General features: G+C 40.4%; 1 protein-coding gene and 1 long non-coding RNA gene across 2 annotated transcripts in view; both read right to left on the bottom strand.

The window, feature by feature from the left end:
- Positions 1–18180, bottom strand: part of slc24a3 (solute carrier family 24 member 3) — a 56665-nt gene extending 38485 nt beyond the window's left edge. Inside the window, exons 1-2 of the mRNA XM_020594193.1 lie at positions 17652–18180; positions 12140–12268 (exon numbers count right to left, since the gene is read on the bottom strand). Coding sequence (XP_020449849.1) covers positions 12140–12268; positions 17652–17847 — 325 coding nt within the window. The 5' untranslated portion in view covers positions 17848–18180. The remainder of the gene's footprint in view (positions 1–12139; positions 12269–17651) is intronic.
- Positions 6372–9206, bottom strand: LOC109956827 (uncharacterized). The gene is made up of 2 exons (XR_002274474.1): positions 9109–9206; positions 6372–7081 (listed from the first exon to the last, which is right to left on the bottom strand). It is a non-coding gene; the product is annotated as an uncharacterized LOC109956827 (long non-coding RNA).
- Positions 18181–18446: the final 266 nt, after the last annotated feature.

Genomic DNA, 18446 nt, shown 5'->3' with positions numbered 1-18446 from the left:
AGCTCAAAGTATCTTGACGTAAACCTGGCAACCGGAAGTAGTTATTCTTCTTCGTGTTTTGTCGCGGAGACTGAGAGCTAACGCTACAGTACCTTTCACACCACATAGTTCAGATGGATGGAATAATTGAAGATTATTTCAGGCGTGGGTCCGTTTTGAGTGAATTCCAATGGCTGTTTGTTATCCAGTGCACGCTACGCTACGGTAAAGGATGCTGCAGCTCTCTGTCTCCGCGCCAAAAACAACTAAACAGGAAGAAGAATAACTACTTCCGCTTGACAGGCTTACGTCAAGATACTTTGAGCTATGTAGGAATTTCGACATATATAAGTCGGAATTTCGATTTAGCTATGTAGTTATTCCGACTTAGCTAAGCAGAAATTCTGACATAGCTAAGTTAGAATTTCTACTTAGATTTACTTAAGTCATTATTTCTACTTAGCTATGTCGGAATTTCGACTTAGCTAAGTCGGAGTGACTGGCGGGAATGGGCTTCCATATTTACCTGCTCCAGGTTTCTAACACCATTTTATAGGAAATTATTACATTTTTATGAAATATAATAGTAGGCTTATTAAGGTTCCGCTAGGTAATTGGCTGACCAACCACACTGTATGCTTGCTTCGCAGTAACTCATCAGAGCAGCACAGCACAATGTAACATGAGAAAACCTCAAACTTTTTATAAACTGGGAAACAAAAAGCCCATTCATGTAAGGTATGTGGAAGGTTTATCTTTTTTATTTTCTGTATACAAAGTCCATCCATTATCTGAAAAATTCGCCAGCCTATCACAGGGCCACACACACTCTTAAGTGCAATTTAGAGTCGCCAGGCAACCTAAACTGCACAGGGAGAACATGCAAACACCAGACAAAAAGGCCCCGTCTTGGCCAGGACTCGAACCCGGAACCTTCTGTGAGGCAACAGAAATAACCACTGCACCACCATGCTGCTTTAGGTACAAAATGAGAAGAAGAAAGTTGTAAAACGGAATTAAAATTTCCAAAAATATATTTTGTTAGAGCCACTGTCTACATTTAATGACTTGTACAACCTTGCAAACAAATTTTAACTCAGTGAGTGTGACACATTACCACAGGCTCCTGCACGGTCTGTGGTAGCTGGTATCACATCTTGTTGTAATCCTGTTGACAAAATATTAATACTGATCCATCCTTTCACCCATTTAAGTAAAAGAAACCACTATGTATATATTAAACAGTTGAGACAACATAATATCTTAAGTTTATTGAAGTTGTTTTCTCAAATTCTAACTCATTTAGTTTTATAATGTACTGTCAAAACTTATAGAATGCCTTTAAACAAAACTATTCAACTGAAGCTCTAAAATCTCACATTTGCAAAGCAGTGGGGGGAACTTCTCCAGGGAAGCATCTACATTGCTAAGAACAGAATCCTGCTGGCTTATTTGAGCACTTTGCAACCTGGGATTTCAATGAGGAGTTACTGCATGTTATTTGTGATATTTTGACCTAGATGATAAACTACAGATGGGAAGTCAGTAGTTGTTTTGTATGCATTGTGTTCTTGTATTTCAACAAAGCTCCGTTTTTCTTTACAAAACAACTGCTATGGTATTGTTGTAATGTCTGATGCTGACATTCTGTGAGGGTGATATTATTTCAAGTCATGGAGTCTAATTACATTTTTACTAGATGGTATTCCTCAGTAAGCCCCCAGCTGTCAGCTGAGATCAGCTCCCGTCTCCTCAAGGAGAAGTGGGTATAGCTGATGGATGGATGGTGTTCCTCATGTAATTAAGGCATTGTTGGTGGTGTGGTGTGCTGTAATAAGTGTGTTGAAGTGTTCTTTGAAACGATGTGCAGACAGTGTTTAACCTACTTACAGTACAAAAACTACACATCTGTTGTCAGTTATTGAATATGTCAAAACAATCGTGCATTTTATTGAATAACACGTGGTCACAACAGAAGCCCTTTACTTTCTGGTCACCACTATGTTAGAAACAGCTTCCATACTAACCACGTCTACTGTCATTCTGCATGTCACACCAACCAGAACATCAGCAACGTTAATCAGTGCAACAAATCTTGTGGGGGCAACTTTGGGTGTACATTACCATGGCGAAACAAGCTGTACACTGGAGCAAGTTAGATTCAGCCTTTTGATTCCACAAATAAAAGTCCTCATGATTCATCGCTGCAGAAAAACACCATCATCGCAGCAGGTCAGATGGATTGAAACTACAAGAAGGAACTAGAGCGCTAATAGCCCATGTATGAATGGCAAGTGTCAAAACAGATTCACTTCAGTTCCCCTGATAGTTTATCGCAGAAGAAATAACATATTTGTAGTATTTCCAGAGCACACGCGCTATGGATATAAAATATTACTCCCAAGAAATAGCAGGTACATTGCATCACATTATTGGAATATTAATAATTAATGAATTTTAGTTTTGGGCTGACATTTTTCATTTGAGTGACTGCAGCAATAGATTGTACCCACATTCCCATTACCTCAGCATGAGGCCATCTTAGTGAATACACAATCCTTTCACATCTGCAGTGTGGTGACACAGTACTGCATCAAAGGTTTGAATACGTTGCTTCAGTGGCCAGCACTGACAGGACTGTTGATTAATAAGGGTGACTGTGGTTCAGTGGGTAGAGCAGTCATCTCCCGACTGGAGGGTTAGGGGATCGAATCACAGTGCCTGCAGTCCACATGTCAAAGTGTCCTTGGGCAAGACACTGAACCCCAAGTTGCCCCCAATAGTTAGAGCCATCAGTGTGTGTTGGCGCCGCAGATGGCTGCCTCGGTTCTGTACCAGAAACAAATTCCATGTGTGTGTAACATACTTGGTCAAATATAGTGATTATCCTATGCTTAATATTTGTATTTATTTTGTGTGTATTTTTCTTTCTTTTTGAATTTTATAATGCTTTTTACTTCTTTTTAAAATTTATTTTGACTGCAAGATCAAAAATTATAATCATCAAATTTTCCTCAACGTACCAAGCTTTTAAAGTCTGTAAAAAGTGCTGAAATCATCTGCAGCATATTGTTAAATAATCCTACAATCAGATGAGTATATATATTCTGTTGGTTGGAGATTATTATTTTGTTTTACAGCAAGGTGCCAGTACTAGGCTACTTTTACCACTGCAGCAAACATATTTCCCATCAGAGATACATAGAATTTGTCTTATCTCACATTAAAAGTACTCTCTACAGTTTTTTGTAAATAGACCTATGTTTACATTCAGCATTCTTCACCATAACACATCATGTGTATCCTTGAGGTCTAACAAACATTTAGAGTGTATTCCCTTTCACATAAAACATTTGCAGAGCTTGTTTTAAAAAACTGGAATCCTACATTGTTAGCCATGTTTGCTAGCTAGTGGTGCATCAATACCACTCAAGTACATGAGTACAAGTATGAGTACTGATACAAGTAATAATACTATGTTACCATAAAGTACAGTAACTTTAGAGATAGTCTTTGTTTTCATCAGATTTACATTCTGATTGTGATAAAATAAAATATTTAACAGGATGCTGTGATAACACAGCCCTGACACCATTCCTATTGAATATAATGGGTAACTGACTGAATGTCTACTTTTGTAATACAGTGGTTTTTAACCTTTTAACCTCTGCTCATCCTCAGCCTCCAGGTCCACAAGGATTCAACTTATTTTCATACACAATGCTCAGACTCTATTGGTAACGACAATTCAGTACAATCAGCATAACAGCATAGGTTTAGTGAATGAACAGGACCAGGCATTTTGCAACTAGGAGAGTGATGGCATCGCATTTCTGCAAGTTTGTTGTTGTGTTCTGCTTGTTTAACAGGTCTTTGATTAATTACTCTCTACATTGCTGATGTCCTGTTTTATCAAAAATAGGAGGAGAAAAGTCCGCCTTTGATGACCTAGTAAACAGTCACAAAGAACCTGTCAAGCATCTTACACGTAACCATATACACATACTCCCCTTCAAGCTTAAACAAATGTAAACAAAGGAGTAACTAGCAGAACCTTCCCAAAGTCAAACATGTCAACCAGACATCTCATCCAGGCGGTGCTTCTCCTGAGGATACATCATTTAAAAACATTTTCATATTGTCAGTTTTATGATGTCAAAGCCAATGAACCATTAAGCTTTTGATGGATATTTATAGCTTCTTAATACAAATAACATTACCTCCACTGAGGGTGGGAGTGATGTCTTTGTTGCCATTTGTTGGTTTATTTGTTTGCTAACAGCACAACTCAAAAAGTGAAGAACAGATTTGGATGAACTGTTTTGGAGAGGTAGGGTACGGGCCACGGAACAGATTTGCAGCCAGGCTCAAAGATGTTTTAATTTTGATCTTAGGACTGGTATTATGTTTATTATGTTTTTCAGGTGACAAAGTAACCACTTAAGTTGATAATACATTATGTGGTCAGTCTATCCAAGTAATTAAAAATTTGTTCCAATGTTTTTGGAGTTGTGAGTACTCGTTATCTGACCAAGCTAGCTCTATTAGCAGGCAGCCACATCTCATTCAGAGCACAGTAGTCTGTCGGCGAGGACGCCAGTGTTCCAGCTGCACATTGTGAGCACTGTGTCCTCCCATCCTCAGCAGTTTTGTCTTCAATGTCAAACTTACTACTACAACCACCTACTGTGATTGTAAAAAAAATGTGCATCAGGAAATGGAGACAAGAACATATGTAGTATGGCATATATTTGTATATTTCACATCTGTCCAACACAACACACTCCCAGAACACAGCAACTGCCAGCTACTTTGTATATGTGGGAACGCCCCATAGTGTAGCAGGAGGCCTGCTGGAAAACAAACTCTACAGTGGACTTAGAATTGTCCACATATTGAGACTTGTGTGAGTCTATGAAGGACCCTTAAGTACACATTTTTAGCCTGCATGGAACATTTACAAGCCGAAATCAGAAAAAGCTGGATTGGTAAGATCAAAACTGAATCTGAAAATAGTGATGTGTAAATTATCTGTCTATTACATTGAAAACAATACAGCAGCACATTATTTGATGTTATACCTCATCAACTTCATTCTTTATTCAAAATAAACACTCGTGTCAATTCTGATTTTTCATACCGTCCCCTTTTTCTGATTTTGGATTGCATTTAGCCATTCATGCGATTTAGTAATCATTCATGCCTATTGTTTTTCTCAATTTTCTTTCAAATTAATAATGATACCAGCAACATTCCAAATGCCAGCTGTAGGTTTTCATGGTCAAGCAATCGCATTATGAGGGTCAGACTCTCATGGAAATATTGCTTTTACGGCATTATGGGGAAATTGAATTGTCCCTTGACAAAGGTTAGTGCTCACTTACCCTCTTTTTGACTGAGAGAACCAGTTCGGTTCCTGTTCATGAACCAAGTTCTGAGCATTTCTACCAAAAACTGTTGGTTTGGAATCTAAAATTTTGATTTTCTCCAAGAACTAGATGCCTGCCGGATTCAAACTGGGATCATGATGACCTCGCCATCATCAGTGGGTGTGTACAACACATGCAACAGCAAGAAAGCAACACAGAGCTGTAGAAGCAGCAACAACAACAACATGGAGACAAAGTGTGTTGCCTGGTCACAGGTAGACTGTGTGGATGAATGTGAATACAGAGTAACATAACTTTGCAGATATATCATACTGTCCACCATCTTGACAGTTGTCACTGGTCAAAATATGCAACTGGTGTTTTGGTCCCAAAAAGACTTGGCTCACCAACAGGAACTGAACTGGTTTTCTGTCAATCAGCATCTGCGTGCTGTCCAATATTAACTAATGAACTTGGTACTGTATAGTTCATCATTTACTTTGCTCCCTTCAAATTAATGTAGCCTATAACAAGGATCCAGGGACATTTGTAACTGTATATACTGTATGTTTTACTACTGGAAACATGCTCATCCTGTGTTGTTATAAACAGTACCAAAACAGTAGCAAACAGTAAAAAGTCTTAAGTGAAAAGAATTATTATTGATATCAAGAGTCAAATTATGTTTTATGTTTAATGTAATTAAGTTATGCAAATACTTCTCTCAGTCTATTAAGCTGTTTATACACCTATCCCTTGGTGGATCTCAGACTGTCTGGTCTACCATTTGGGAGCTGTGGATCTGTCAGTCATCATCAAAGCCTTGCAGTTGCTGGGCTTATTTGTGTGAAGAGCTTATAAGGCAGTCTGACAGAGTGAAATATTCTTATCCATAAAGCACATCAAATACCTTATCACACACTCCCTGCACTCTAATCGTTTATGTGCTATTGTGCAGCACATACTGTGTGTGCTGCTTGTTTTAGTCATGCAAAGACTAAGAAAATAATTGCCTTCACAGAATAAAGTGCATCATATTTATTTGTTTTCCTTACACCACCCTATCAAACTCATGCCTTTCTCCTTACTATGACATACAGACACAAAGAGCACCCACATGATCCCCTAAATTCATATATTTAAATGTGGAGGGTCAGGTTCTCATCACAGTAACACCTAAATCTCAGTTACAACCTCTCCTTTCTGGGTGGTCAATAAGTAAAGAGAGACAAGTAAAACTGCATAAAACAATGCAGAAGAATACAAAAAGCACTAGTCAAACTCAAAATTAAAAGTAAACTGAAAGAATGACAAAAGGAAAGCAGGTGAGAAAAATGGTGGGAATGTAAGGACATACTGGTGACACAGCTGTTTATAATGCTGACCATTGTAATCACAACAGCCCTGGTTTAAGTCCCTTCATCTTCTGTCAGCCTTCTGCGGTCTAATAAAGTTATAAAATGACCAGATGGTAACAACTGCAAAAGAGCGTGCAACCCAGTACACAGCTCAACTGTATATTCAGCATGCTGTTCAGAAAGAAAAACCACATTGTGTGGGCCTTTTATGTCACCTCAAACTCTAGAGAAAGCAGCAGCATTGAAGGATGCTCAAGGCACTCACGAAACTGCCTCAACATTGTTCACAGTCACACCAGCAGGAGGAATCTTTAAACGCTGGTGGCAAATAACCTGGGCTCTATAATTCAGCAGGGGAACTGGGAAGCATTTCCTCTGTATGTGGAAGGAGAACAGAGAGACAGAAGAAACACCACAATCACTGTGGAAGAAAAAAGACAAAGGAAAAAGGCAACAAAAGGCAAATAAAAAATAACACTGGATTATGGTTCTACTGTATCTGCAGGAGATTAAGAAAGTGTGAGGGAGGAACAGTCAGAAAATCAGTGGGAGCCACTGTAGAGGGGACACTCACAATTGCTGTGATGGAGTGGTCTTATTCCCCTGAGCCCAGAGCTGCTGCACAGCAAGATGACTTAGCCAGTCTGAACATTAAGGCAGTTATGAAAGAACTGCAACTGTTAATACTGTTGTTTTCATTGTGTTGGGAAGGAAGTAGCATCCCACTCAGTGCTAATATTATCATATGACAAAATCCATTTCTCAGTGGAAATTATTCTAGGCAGTCCCTGGGTCAATACTGCATTTGATTAGTGGGGGCCTATTGTCGAGGTATTTTCATTCAAGCTATCGCAGCTCACTCTTAGCCTTAAGAGCATGTGATGTTTGTTCTTTTAGGTTTAGTCTACAGTCATTTTGTTTTTTGGGATCTTTTGATTGTTTTATACTCTTTAATGTCTCCTTAATGTCTGTCTGTGTATTGGGGTCCACAAGAAACAACATTTCATTTCCCTTTATACTGCATGTCATGCATATCTGTGGAATTGACAATAAAAAGGAACTTGAACCTGAACCTGGCTCTGATATGTGAGCAGGAGCCAGGAGGCTGCTTGTGTGAAGCAAGGAAAGAAAGAACAAATATACACTCAAGTACACACACTGAACAAACTTGCACGCACACACTTCTACACACTGCAGAAATCAGGACTTGCACCTTCACATTAATCAATACTATTCTTAACAAGGCTACAGTTCTTAATGGTTCAACTTGCAGCCACACACACACACACACACACCACATTTCTCACAGGGAAGCCCTGATTAAGTCATAGCTGCTTCCTTTCCTAAAATGGAGTGTTGGGTCAGAGCTGAGCTGAGCAGAGAGGGGAGGAGAAGATCTTTAATAACAGAGAACGACGGCCTCTGGGGAAAGACCCCTGGAGAGAGCAGTCCACCACTGTATCTGTCTAAGCACACAGCCAATGCTGCTGTACTGCACACAAAGCTGCTCAGGGGGTTATGTTAACCACCTGTGTTCACAAATATGTTTGAGAGAAGGACTGATGGAACAAGATGCATCAGGACTGTGGTGATGAAGAATAAGGGGGGGGGGTATGTGTATAGCCATGTGTTTAAAAAGTACATTTCATCACCTTTACTGCAGATGACAAATTTATCCTTTGCTGAGACATCTGCAGAAGTAATGGATTTTTCTTATTTTACACCATATGCCAGGGGGTGGGGGTGTGTGTGTGGGGGGTTGTCATCAAAGTACATTGTGGCCTTGCACACTAGATTTGAACAGTAGAGTCATCTAAATAAACAAACCATTGTTTTTCCTGATAAAAGGAAGGTCAAAAGCAGCACAGAGATGGTTTATTTTGTACCAGATTGCTTGAATTCACCCAGCTCCATGCACACTGACACCCACACACATCAACATTCACAAACACATAGACAAACTCAACTCTCTGCTAGCCAGGAAATTCTCTTTGATATTTTCAGTAATTTGCAAACCTCAGGAGAGCAGAGGTGAGAAAATAATGAATGAAAGCAACAAAGTTACAAAGATGTAACCATTTGCAACCATTACTAAAAGCCTCAGTCTGTGCTTCCCCTCTTTTTCCCTTGACTAAAAATGACAGAGAGATAGAGAGGGGGTGGAGGGACTAAACAAGTGTCTGAAATCAACAGAAGCAGCGGGGCCCTCACAATTAAAATTAGGAAGGGAGATGTAATGATGGGTGAGATGGCTTGTTTCATGTGTGCCTGGGAGGGGGGGAAATTAGCAAATGAGGACCTTTCTCTCTTCTCCTTTGTCTTTCTGACTCTCTCTCCCTCATTTTTCAAGCACTTTATCAGCAGGCCTTTAATTTCATGCAACAATCAGTGAGTGCCTCTACCATGCTGCATCCTCCCAGAACACAGAGCTCATGTTGGGATGCTTCCTCATCAGCCAGCCTTGTACTCTACTTGCTGTGGCTGGCAAGCTGTGGAATACATTCACGCAATCTGTAGTACACAAATACATGTACAAGCTACTACATGATCACACACATAACTCAACTGTTAATTGATTAGCCAAATGACAGAAAATAAAAAAAGAGTAATAAAGTTGATAATCAAGTTTAAACATTAATACAACTTGGGTCTTACTTTTAGTCATGCTAGCATCATGGCTCCATGGAGGGCAATGTCGGGCAGTCAGTCACTTTTGTCCAGATGAAATATCTCAACAACTTCATTCATGTTTCCTAGAGCCTGAATCCCACTGACTGTGGTCCTCTGACTTTTCCTGTAGGTTAACACTTTCGGTTTTTGGTGAAATGTCCAGACAACCCATGGATGAACTGTCATGAAATTCAGTACAGACATTCCTGGCTGCCTCAGAAATTAATTAATTAGCTGATCTCTTAACATTTCATTCAGTGACACCACTCTTGGTCTTGCTGTAACTTTGGTCATCATTCCTTTTGGTAATAACAATATTGTGCTTGCCAAGTTATTTGCTGGGTTCTTGGAATATGGTGACATCACAGAGAAAAAGCCGAATAAGGCAAAAAAAAACAAACAAACACAGAAGCCATGAGACAATTAGAGAGGTTTAAACCATCCAAACTAGTTCCAGCTTACTACTTTGGACTGTGGGAGGGAGCCGGAGTACCTGGAGAGAACCCACGCAAGCACGGGGAGAACATGCAAACTCCACACAGAAAGGTCCGAACCCGGAACCTTCTCGCTGTGAGGCAACGGTACTAACCACTGTGCCACTGCGCCACCGTGCTGCCCTACTCTGATTTATACGATTTAAATCAAGGTGTGTTATGCTAATAGCAGCTAATGTAGCCTCAGGCTACTAGCCTGAAACGGAAATGAAGACCAAAGCTAACTTTTAACTTCACATTCCAAGATTTTCAAATTGGTCTTCAGCCACAACCAGCATGTTTCAACACTTGATATCTTAAAGCTTAGACTTAAAGCTGCTCCTTCTGGATCCACATAGCTTTATAAAACTTATAAAGTACTTCTCAAGACCATTAACAAGACATTACTGTAAAATCAGTGGAAACCATAGCCTCGGTTAAAAAACGACAGGCAACATTAACTGCATATTAACAGGATGCCAACTGCAATCTCCTGCATGAACGTCAAGCACATTACACCTTTTTCTTGCTATTCAATTGAATTTAATAGACTAAATGAAAACTAGTCATTATTTGCAGCTATAATATAACCTGCAAATCTGCTCTCACCCCACAGCTCAGGTTTACTGCTTCAGCATCCCACCCTTCACACATACAGCACCTTTTTAAAACATGGAGATTCTTTCTTCTCAAAGGTCAGATGAAGTATGACTCACCCACTCCCCACAGGAGTACATTTTATGTGTCTCATACCAGGGGCAGAAGAACAAATCACAAGAGTGGGTCAAGACTTTCACTGAAGTTATTAAGCAAAAACCTTACAGTCCTCCAGAGGGTGGCAAAGGCTGAAGCCACCAGGGCATGTGCTTTAATTTTAGCATAAGAAGAAGAAAGAACAGCTGCTGTATAATAAGCAGGAGGAGAGAACAAGTTGAACTTTGACCTCAGCTCCCTTTATAGATCCTTAAAGACCTTGGGACAGTGAGGAAGGAGATTGATGATGGCCATTTTGCTTAATGAGCTCAAGAGAGAGCCATCCCTCCCTCTGAGGGGAAGCCAATCATTTCCTGCTGTTTTTTTTGTCAGTGTGACCTGCTGCAGTGGAGCCAGCTCCAACTCCATTCTACTTTGGACACATCAATTAAATCAGCACTGAGCATCCAAATTATTTCCATCTATGTCTGAAAATAGCAAGAGACAGGTGATAAGGGAAATCCATAAATGCATACAGATTTGCTCAGTGAAAAACAGGCTGGATTACACCACAAACCATGGTTTTACATGACATGAAAGCATGTTACCTATGTGGTCCTTTTCAATCCTTTTAACACGATTTAAACTTTTCAAGCAACACTATCATTCAGTGCCTCAAACAGAAGTCACTGTTTGATGATAAGATAAAAGGTAGCCATGGAAACAAGAATTATTTTCTGAGATGCGGCCACTATGGGGGAAAACTTGAGGGAAACAGAGGAAGAGAATGGGCAGGAATAAGAAAGAGGCAGTGTGAGACCATGAACTGTATATAAAAATGGACTACGCATCACCACTTCCCTCCACTATGCAAAAATGAAGCCAAAATATCTTGAACAGGGCAGCTGTCATCTTGGCATTTTGCAACCAGGTTCTGCGCAGTAGCGACTGAGACGTGGAGTGATGTATCAGGCCGTCAATCAAAGCCGTCAAATCATCCAAAATACACCCCTTTTTATATCATCAAATAACTTATCAAAAACAAATTTACCTGAAAAATGACCACAAGTCAGCTTGATAATATCTAGCAAAAACCACAGAAATCACCTCTGGGAAAATTTTGATTTGTACTTTGAGTTTTTAGTATGGCTTATGTCCCATCTGCTAACATGAAGGGTGCGAGTTCTATGACCTATGCAACAGTGGCTGATTCTTGTTGGCTTTACTTCTGGAAGCTGTCACCTTAATCTATGTTTAATACAGTCTATGTGTGAGACAGAAACAGAGAGCGAGATAGAGTGAGAATGAAACCTGCAAGATCCTTAAAAATGTGATGGAGGCCATGAAAAGCGCTGAGGCAGCCAGAAAGTCACTGTTTGTTGTAGCGTGTGTTCATCTGACCTGTCAATCTGGGTTACCCTACATTACAGAAGAGGAAACAGTCAGACCAGAAAGGGTACAAAGGCTTTATATGCAAGCTGATCATTTGTTTCTCAGTTCCATCTCCCTCTCTCTGTTCTAGAGTGAGAAATAAAGAGAGGAAGGGAAGGGGTGATCACTTGGGTGTCCTCTTTCTTTCATCCTGTCTTCATCTTACCTGGAGCAGTGCAGTTCTTAGTTTCTTCACTTTCTATTTCCTCCAAGCTGTTGTTGTCCATTTCCTGCAGTAGCCTTCTTCCTCCCCATGTCTCCTGTTCCTCGCTGGTCTGGCTGGAGACGTCAAAACCTGGTTTGTCACAGAAACAAAAGTCTACATTCATGGGACATTTCAGTACAGCTGTAACATGTAGATCTAACACCGCATCTGAGTTTCAGTACTGATTCCAAAACTATCCTTTGTCTTTAAATGGCATCGACGAATTTGAACACAACTTAAATTAATTAGCCTAGAATGGCAAAAAAAATTATTTATATCAAAAACTATTTGGATAAAGAATAAGTAAAGGTATGATAATAACAATTTTACAAGTTCAATGCCATGTCACAATGGCTCTAAAAAAGTTACGGTCTCAATCTATGTAATCTGTGTTTGGCTGTAGTATCATTTTTGAGGAATGTCAGTTGTTGCAATGATAAAGTGCGTTAGTAATGAGTAGTAAAACCTGGAACTGAGTCAGCATGTTTGCACTTCCAGTTCCCTCACCCTGAAGTCAATGGGTTTTTTTGAATAGGTTTGTGGTTAGACACCTGAAATAAGGTCAATACATTTTCAAATTTTGTTATATGACATAAATACATTAGTAAATACCCCACTTGTGATTTTTTAAGCTTTTATGTCTTTAAAAAGGTGGTTGTTAAAAAGTGTCTAAATGAGGAGGTTGTCAGGAATATTAAATGTCTTTAGGCTGAACTCGGAGACCCATCTGTTCTCTAGTCCACCTTTATAGCCCCATTGTGTTTATAATTACGCACTTGCATACTATTCTAACTGATACAGCCAGGATCACTAGCTAGATCAAGGATCTTGTAAAAGAAGTAAGGGTTATGAATCAGATTACAAGATGAAAGTCATAACAGTGGTGTTCACTTGTGAAGATTATCTTGCTGAACAAAATATGTAAGTGTCATAAACCGTTTTTTGTCACAGAGCTGATTTTCTGTAATAATCCAAAAGCCTGTGGAAAAATCCCATTGGCTGACCTACAAAAATGCATCATTCCTACAGCACTCTATTATCTGGTCAGTGATAGTGCTGCAAAGTAAATAAGAAAGAAAAAAAAGCTGGAAATAAAGATATGTCAAAAAGTCACATCATCCATCTACACTGTTCTGGTGTTTAGAAAATGTAAAACAAAACAGGGTTTTACAATGCCCTGGCAGCTTTTTAATTTAAGAATTAATTACATTTAAATTAATAAACTAAATTTAAAAAGTCACAACCAAGAACAAGATGGCAACATTAAATGTTGATTTTGCAAAGTTGATTGGCGACTCTCTTGATTGTAGGTGTGAATGGGCATATGAATGGTATGCCTAGTCACAGACTGTCGACTTATCCAAGGTGTACCCCACTTCTCACCCAGTGGCTGAAGGGACTGGCTCCAGCCGTCTAGTCTAAAGCTTGGTCTACATATCCAAACTGACCCGGACCCAAACATAATTTCAAAATTTCTGTCCGAACCCGGCCTTGAACCCTCGGGTACCAACAGATCCCATCAGGCTCAGTTTGGGTATCCACACTCTACTACACAGAAAGTCAAGAATGACCTCCAGGATGTAAACATACTGTAGGTTTTCTTGTCAAAAATCAGGAGAAAACTTGATAATGAGGTTGTCATTGGTTGCTGTATTGATCATTGTCAAAAGAGTCTTACAGCACAAACTAAACTAAAACAGTAAACTAAGTAAACTAAAACAGTTTTGACTGATGGCCTAAGATTTGACAGCAGCGCTGTCACGATCACCATTTGCCTGGGACAGCCCAAAATTACTAATTAAAGTAAAATATGAATCTGAACAAGCATGCATGGCCTGTTGTGTTTACAGTGTGTATGACACTATAGACAGGGGTGGTTAAAATCAAGAATACGTGGTGATATTACATTTAAAAATGCTTTTGCGTACAAACGTTTCTGGCACTTTGGGATACTTTATCGACTGAAACTCAAGGTTTCTTCATGTATCATTGGTAAAATCATCATTACAAGCATGTTAAAGTTAATAATGTGTTGTTAGCTGTGTAAAATATTATGCTTGTCGGTTGTGTAGACTTAATTTTTTAATTAACTGATTTCATTAGCAGCTACATTGTGTTTCTGTTTCTAGGATTCTTATCAATTTACCGAAATGTCACCATGTTAAGTAACTACTTTGGTAATCCACCGCCTGCAAAGAAACACCAGACTGAACCTGAACACAAGAGATGTGTATTTGCTGAGAAGTGGCCACATCAGCTTCCATGGTGATGACCGCACAGTGATGTGGTGCTAGACATGCTGTATAAATCCCAATATTGCAGATAAAAGCAGCGCCGTTTATTTAGAGCCAAATCATTTTTAAGAGAATGGATGTGTATAAAGGAAGCAGGAAGAGGTCTGACAGCTTCATCTGGGTATGACTTGGTCAACATAATGACAACAAGCAAATCACAGTTACTCCAACATTCACAAGGTTCTTCTGTTCCCCTTACACTGCCCCTGAGCAATGCTGCATGTGAGAGGGGATTTTCACATCTCAGTACAATAAAAAGCAAGTACATGTCCTGCCTGTCAGATTCTCACCTTTCATCACTGATGTATGTCCACTTGTCTAAAATGACAACAGAGACTGGTGAACTACAGCCAGCTGTTGATTTATAGATGCAGTCAGCTCATTACAGGTTCAAGCAGGAAAAAAGGCCCAGATCATCATCCGAAAGGTTGAAATAGAGGAATACAGCAATAAGAGCAGTGAGGAGAGTAGTAATGATGACAGCATGCAGGATAACTGTGCCATGTACAGTGTGAGTCCCAAGCAAGATCACCAGGTGCTCCTTTGATTATGCACACCCCTGACTATAAAGCATTTGCGGCACAGAGGGGCAGCCTGCTGAAACTGCTGTATACATGCAGTGTTAACTATAATATGTTCAGTGAACTGGTGTTTGTTCAATAGAGGTTGCCTGTGTACTTCTGCACACATGAAAACATCACATGGCCAATTTTTGGTGCTCAACAGTTTTCATTAATATTACACACTTTGGTCAGTACGAATAAAGCAGCCTATTGACCGAAGCCATTTAATATCCATTCCTAATGCAATGTCACCTTTTATGTACAGCAGAGCTCCACGCTGACCAATTAAGCTGATGAAGGTTTGTCTCCTTGGACAAAGAAAGAAAGATGAGTAAATATTTCAGCACATTCACAATATAGCCAATTTTGCTGTCATGGTTGTAGCTTCTGTGTATACAGTAGGTTCCAAATTGTGCATCAAGCAGTTTGTTTTATTTTGAGATGCTACAGCTGTATTGTCACATTAAACTTTGAATCTTTATGTAACAGTGGGGTACGGAACAGCTGGAGGAGTGCACTACAGATGTGTCAGTTTGGTATCTTCCCCCTTTCTGCTGCCACCCTCATCAGTCCATCCATTATCTGTACTGCCTATCCTGAAGAGGGTCGCCAGGGGGGCTGGAGCCAATCGCAGATGTCATTGGGTGAGAGGCGGGGTACACCCTGGACAGGTCACCAGTCTAACACAGGGCTGACACTTAGAGACAGACAATCACACAAACCCACACTGACTCCTACGGGCAATTTGGAGTCACCAATCCTGATTCATACACTGAAGGGGAATTTCATGAGTTTCCAAAATAAAATGCACGTGAGAGTGGAGCAAAGGTGCAGTGCACAAAGTTGGGCTCCCAATGTGGCCATACATATGCACATTCTTCAAAAAAGAACACCACTGAATTAATTTTATACTTCAGAGAGCCCAGCAGGAGAGCTCTGCCCTGTCCACCGTGTCAGACACAAGTCTGGCCTGAGAGGGGGATTCAAATAGAATTAAAATGCCCAATTATTCAAGAGCCCTCAAGGCACAGCTGAACTTCTCACCTTGCCTCACCTTCATGACACTGCACACAGTAGTTACAGCAGCACTGAGGCTTGCATCTCAGGCGCTGGTCCCTGCCTCCCTCTCTCTCTTTTGCTCTCTTTGCACCCAGAGCGATGAAGAGGAGTGTGGGAATGATTTATGTGCCATTGTGAGGAGGCACTGAGTGCTCCGCTTCCAGCTCCACAACATCAAGCTCAATTTAGCAGAACTTAATTAAGCGCACCCTAAATAATCAGCTTTAATTGATATTCCAGCTAACTGATTAAGAGTTAACAAGAAAACAATGGGCACAAAGAAAATGAATTAGATGCCCCAGTGTCTTTGCTTGTTCATCTCTAATTTTGAGGACATGCAGCGCTGTTGCATTTCCGTGTAACCAGGATACACAGTGAAAGAAGGAAAAATGAATCCCACTGATGCTGTGCAAAATCATGAGCATATGAATATTCATGCAAGCCTTCTGTCCACAGGAAGTGATAAATACATCTCACTTTAGCTGATGCTGACTCAAATGGAGTGCTGGGGGCACAGTCAAAGAGATAAAAAGAGAAAGAGAGGAACATGAAGACATCAAGGAAAGTGGTACAGATGTTTGCTTTTAGGGAGTGCTGCAATTTTTTCAACGTTTCATTTGATTGCATTTATGTGCTTTAGCAATGCAAATCATTTAACATATGTCAGTACAGCTTGAAAATGAACTTAGAGGGAGAGGCACACTGTGTAACCATTTGCAGGAACATAGAGAGGTGCAGGTCTGTACCCTGGGGCTCACTGCCCTGATTTCACCACTTTGCAGCTAGAACACCTGAACATGCAGAAGCCTCTGTATCCCTTATCTCTGCATCATGTCCAATAGTTCAGGTACATGAATTCCCATTACAGGCTACTGTGTAGCTCTATGACCCTTTAGCTCCAACACCCACAGCAGGCCTTGTAGGTCAGCCTGGGGCAAACAGTCAACTGGACGTAACTCTCTGCGGCTAAGATGGCTCTATTGGTTTTGAAGTGATTTAACAGAAAAAAAAGCCATGCAGTGGTTTTAATAAAGTCATGGGGATATTATAGCCTACTAAAAATGAAACATGTAATATCTGGAAACGCTGACTAACTAAAATAATAATAAACAGTAATTGGAAGAATATAAACACTAGAGCAAAACTTTCATAAGAACAGGAATTTCAATGGATAGCCTGACATGTCACATTTTACAATGATACTATGAGTCAGGTGCAGCAAACTATACAGGAATATTATAAGTCACTTAAGTAGAATAATAAGTTATAAGATTATATATATTATAACAGGGAGATGCTTTTAAGTACGGTGGTTTTCCCAATGCCTATTGCTATCTTACTAATGTTAATGTTTATTTTCTAGTAGCCTACAGTAGGCTGCAGCTACATGTCTGACGACAAACGAGAACAAATCGAGGACGGCTACGTTAACGGTTACAGTGGCAAACATGCAATTGCAGTAATAAACACAAGCTAAATACTGGGGGCATTTAACCCCCGCCTCAACCGGCATCCCAGCGCTTCCTGCAGGAGCCGAACAAGCAGCTAAATCCTCACCTGAATTTTCCGTTAAGTAGGAAAACCCTTTCACGAACAGAAGCAAGCCGCCGAACAAGCATATCTGGATTAAAACCAACTCCTTTCGCATTTTCCGCTTCGCTTTGACCCTCTTCTGCTTCGGAATCACTTGCGTCGGCCGATTCAGGAGTCGGATACCCGGCAGAGACATCCCCTCAGCCGCTGACACATCCATGCGGATCCCCGAATTTAAAAAAAAGAAAAGAAAGTAAAAAAGAAAAAAGGGGGAAGAAACGAGTAACCCCCCTTTATTTCGCTAGCAATTAACTTAGCTCCCGGGAACGGGTGAAGAGAAGTACAAGGGAGGGGTTTCAGGGGAACAAGGGGGATTTTTCCCCCTTGGTTTTGTTTTTCAGTGGGAAATTGGTAGCACCGATGCTGCCAGGGCTGTCTAACAAGAAGGGTGAGCGTCTGAGCCGGGGTTGTCTTCTTATGTCATGTTGAAATGTGGTTATGGAAGTAGTGAGGCGGAGGATGGCCGCACGAGCTCTCTATGGATGCCTCCGTCTGCTGCGCGTGGAGGGAGCGAGATACTGAGAAGGGGGTGCGCGTGGGCGTGCACGCGCACACGCTGACTGAAGTGAAACCCAGGTGAACAACTTGTACTGATTATTTACCGATAATGGAAAAGCTCTAGTATGTTCAACTCAATTCAGTTTTATTTGTTAAGGAGTTAAGGTTGACAAAAGTCGTCTCAAGACACTTTACAAAGAAAGGTCTAGACCTTACGCTCCAGGGCCAGGGCAACCTGCAGAAAAGTACAAGGAGAGAGAG

This window comes from Monopterus albus, unplaced genomic scaffold, assembly GCF_001952655.1.
Source record: "Monopterus albus unplaced genomic scaffold, M_albus_1.0 scaffold22.1, whole genome shotgun sequence".
Classification (NCBI taxonomy): Eukaryota; Metazoa; Chordata; class Actinopteri; order Synbranchiformes; family Synbranchidae; genus Monopterus; species Monopterus albus.
Note: the sequence above shows the minus strand (reverse complement) of the source record. Positions and strands in the feature narration are given on the sequence as shown.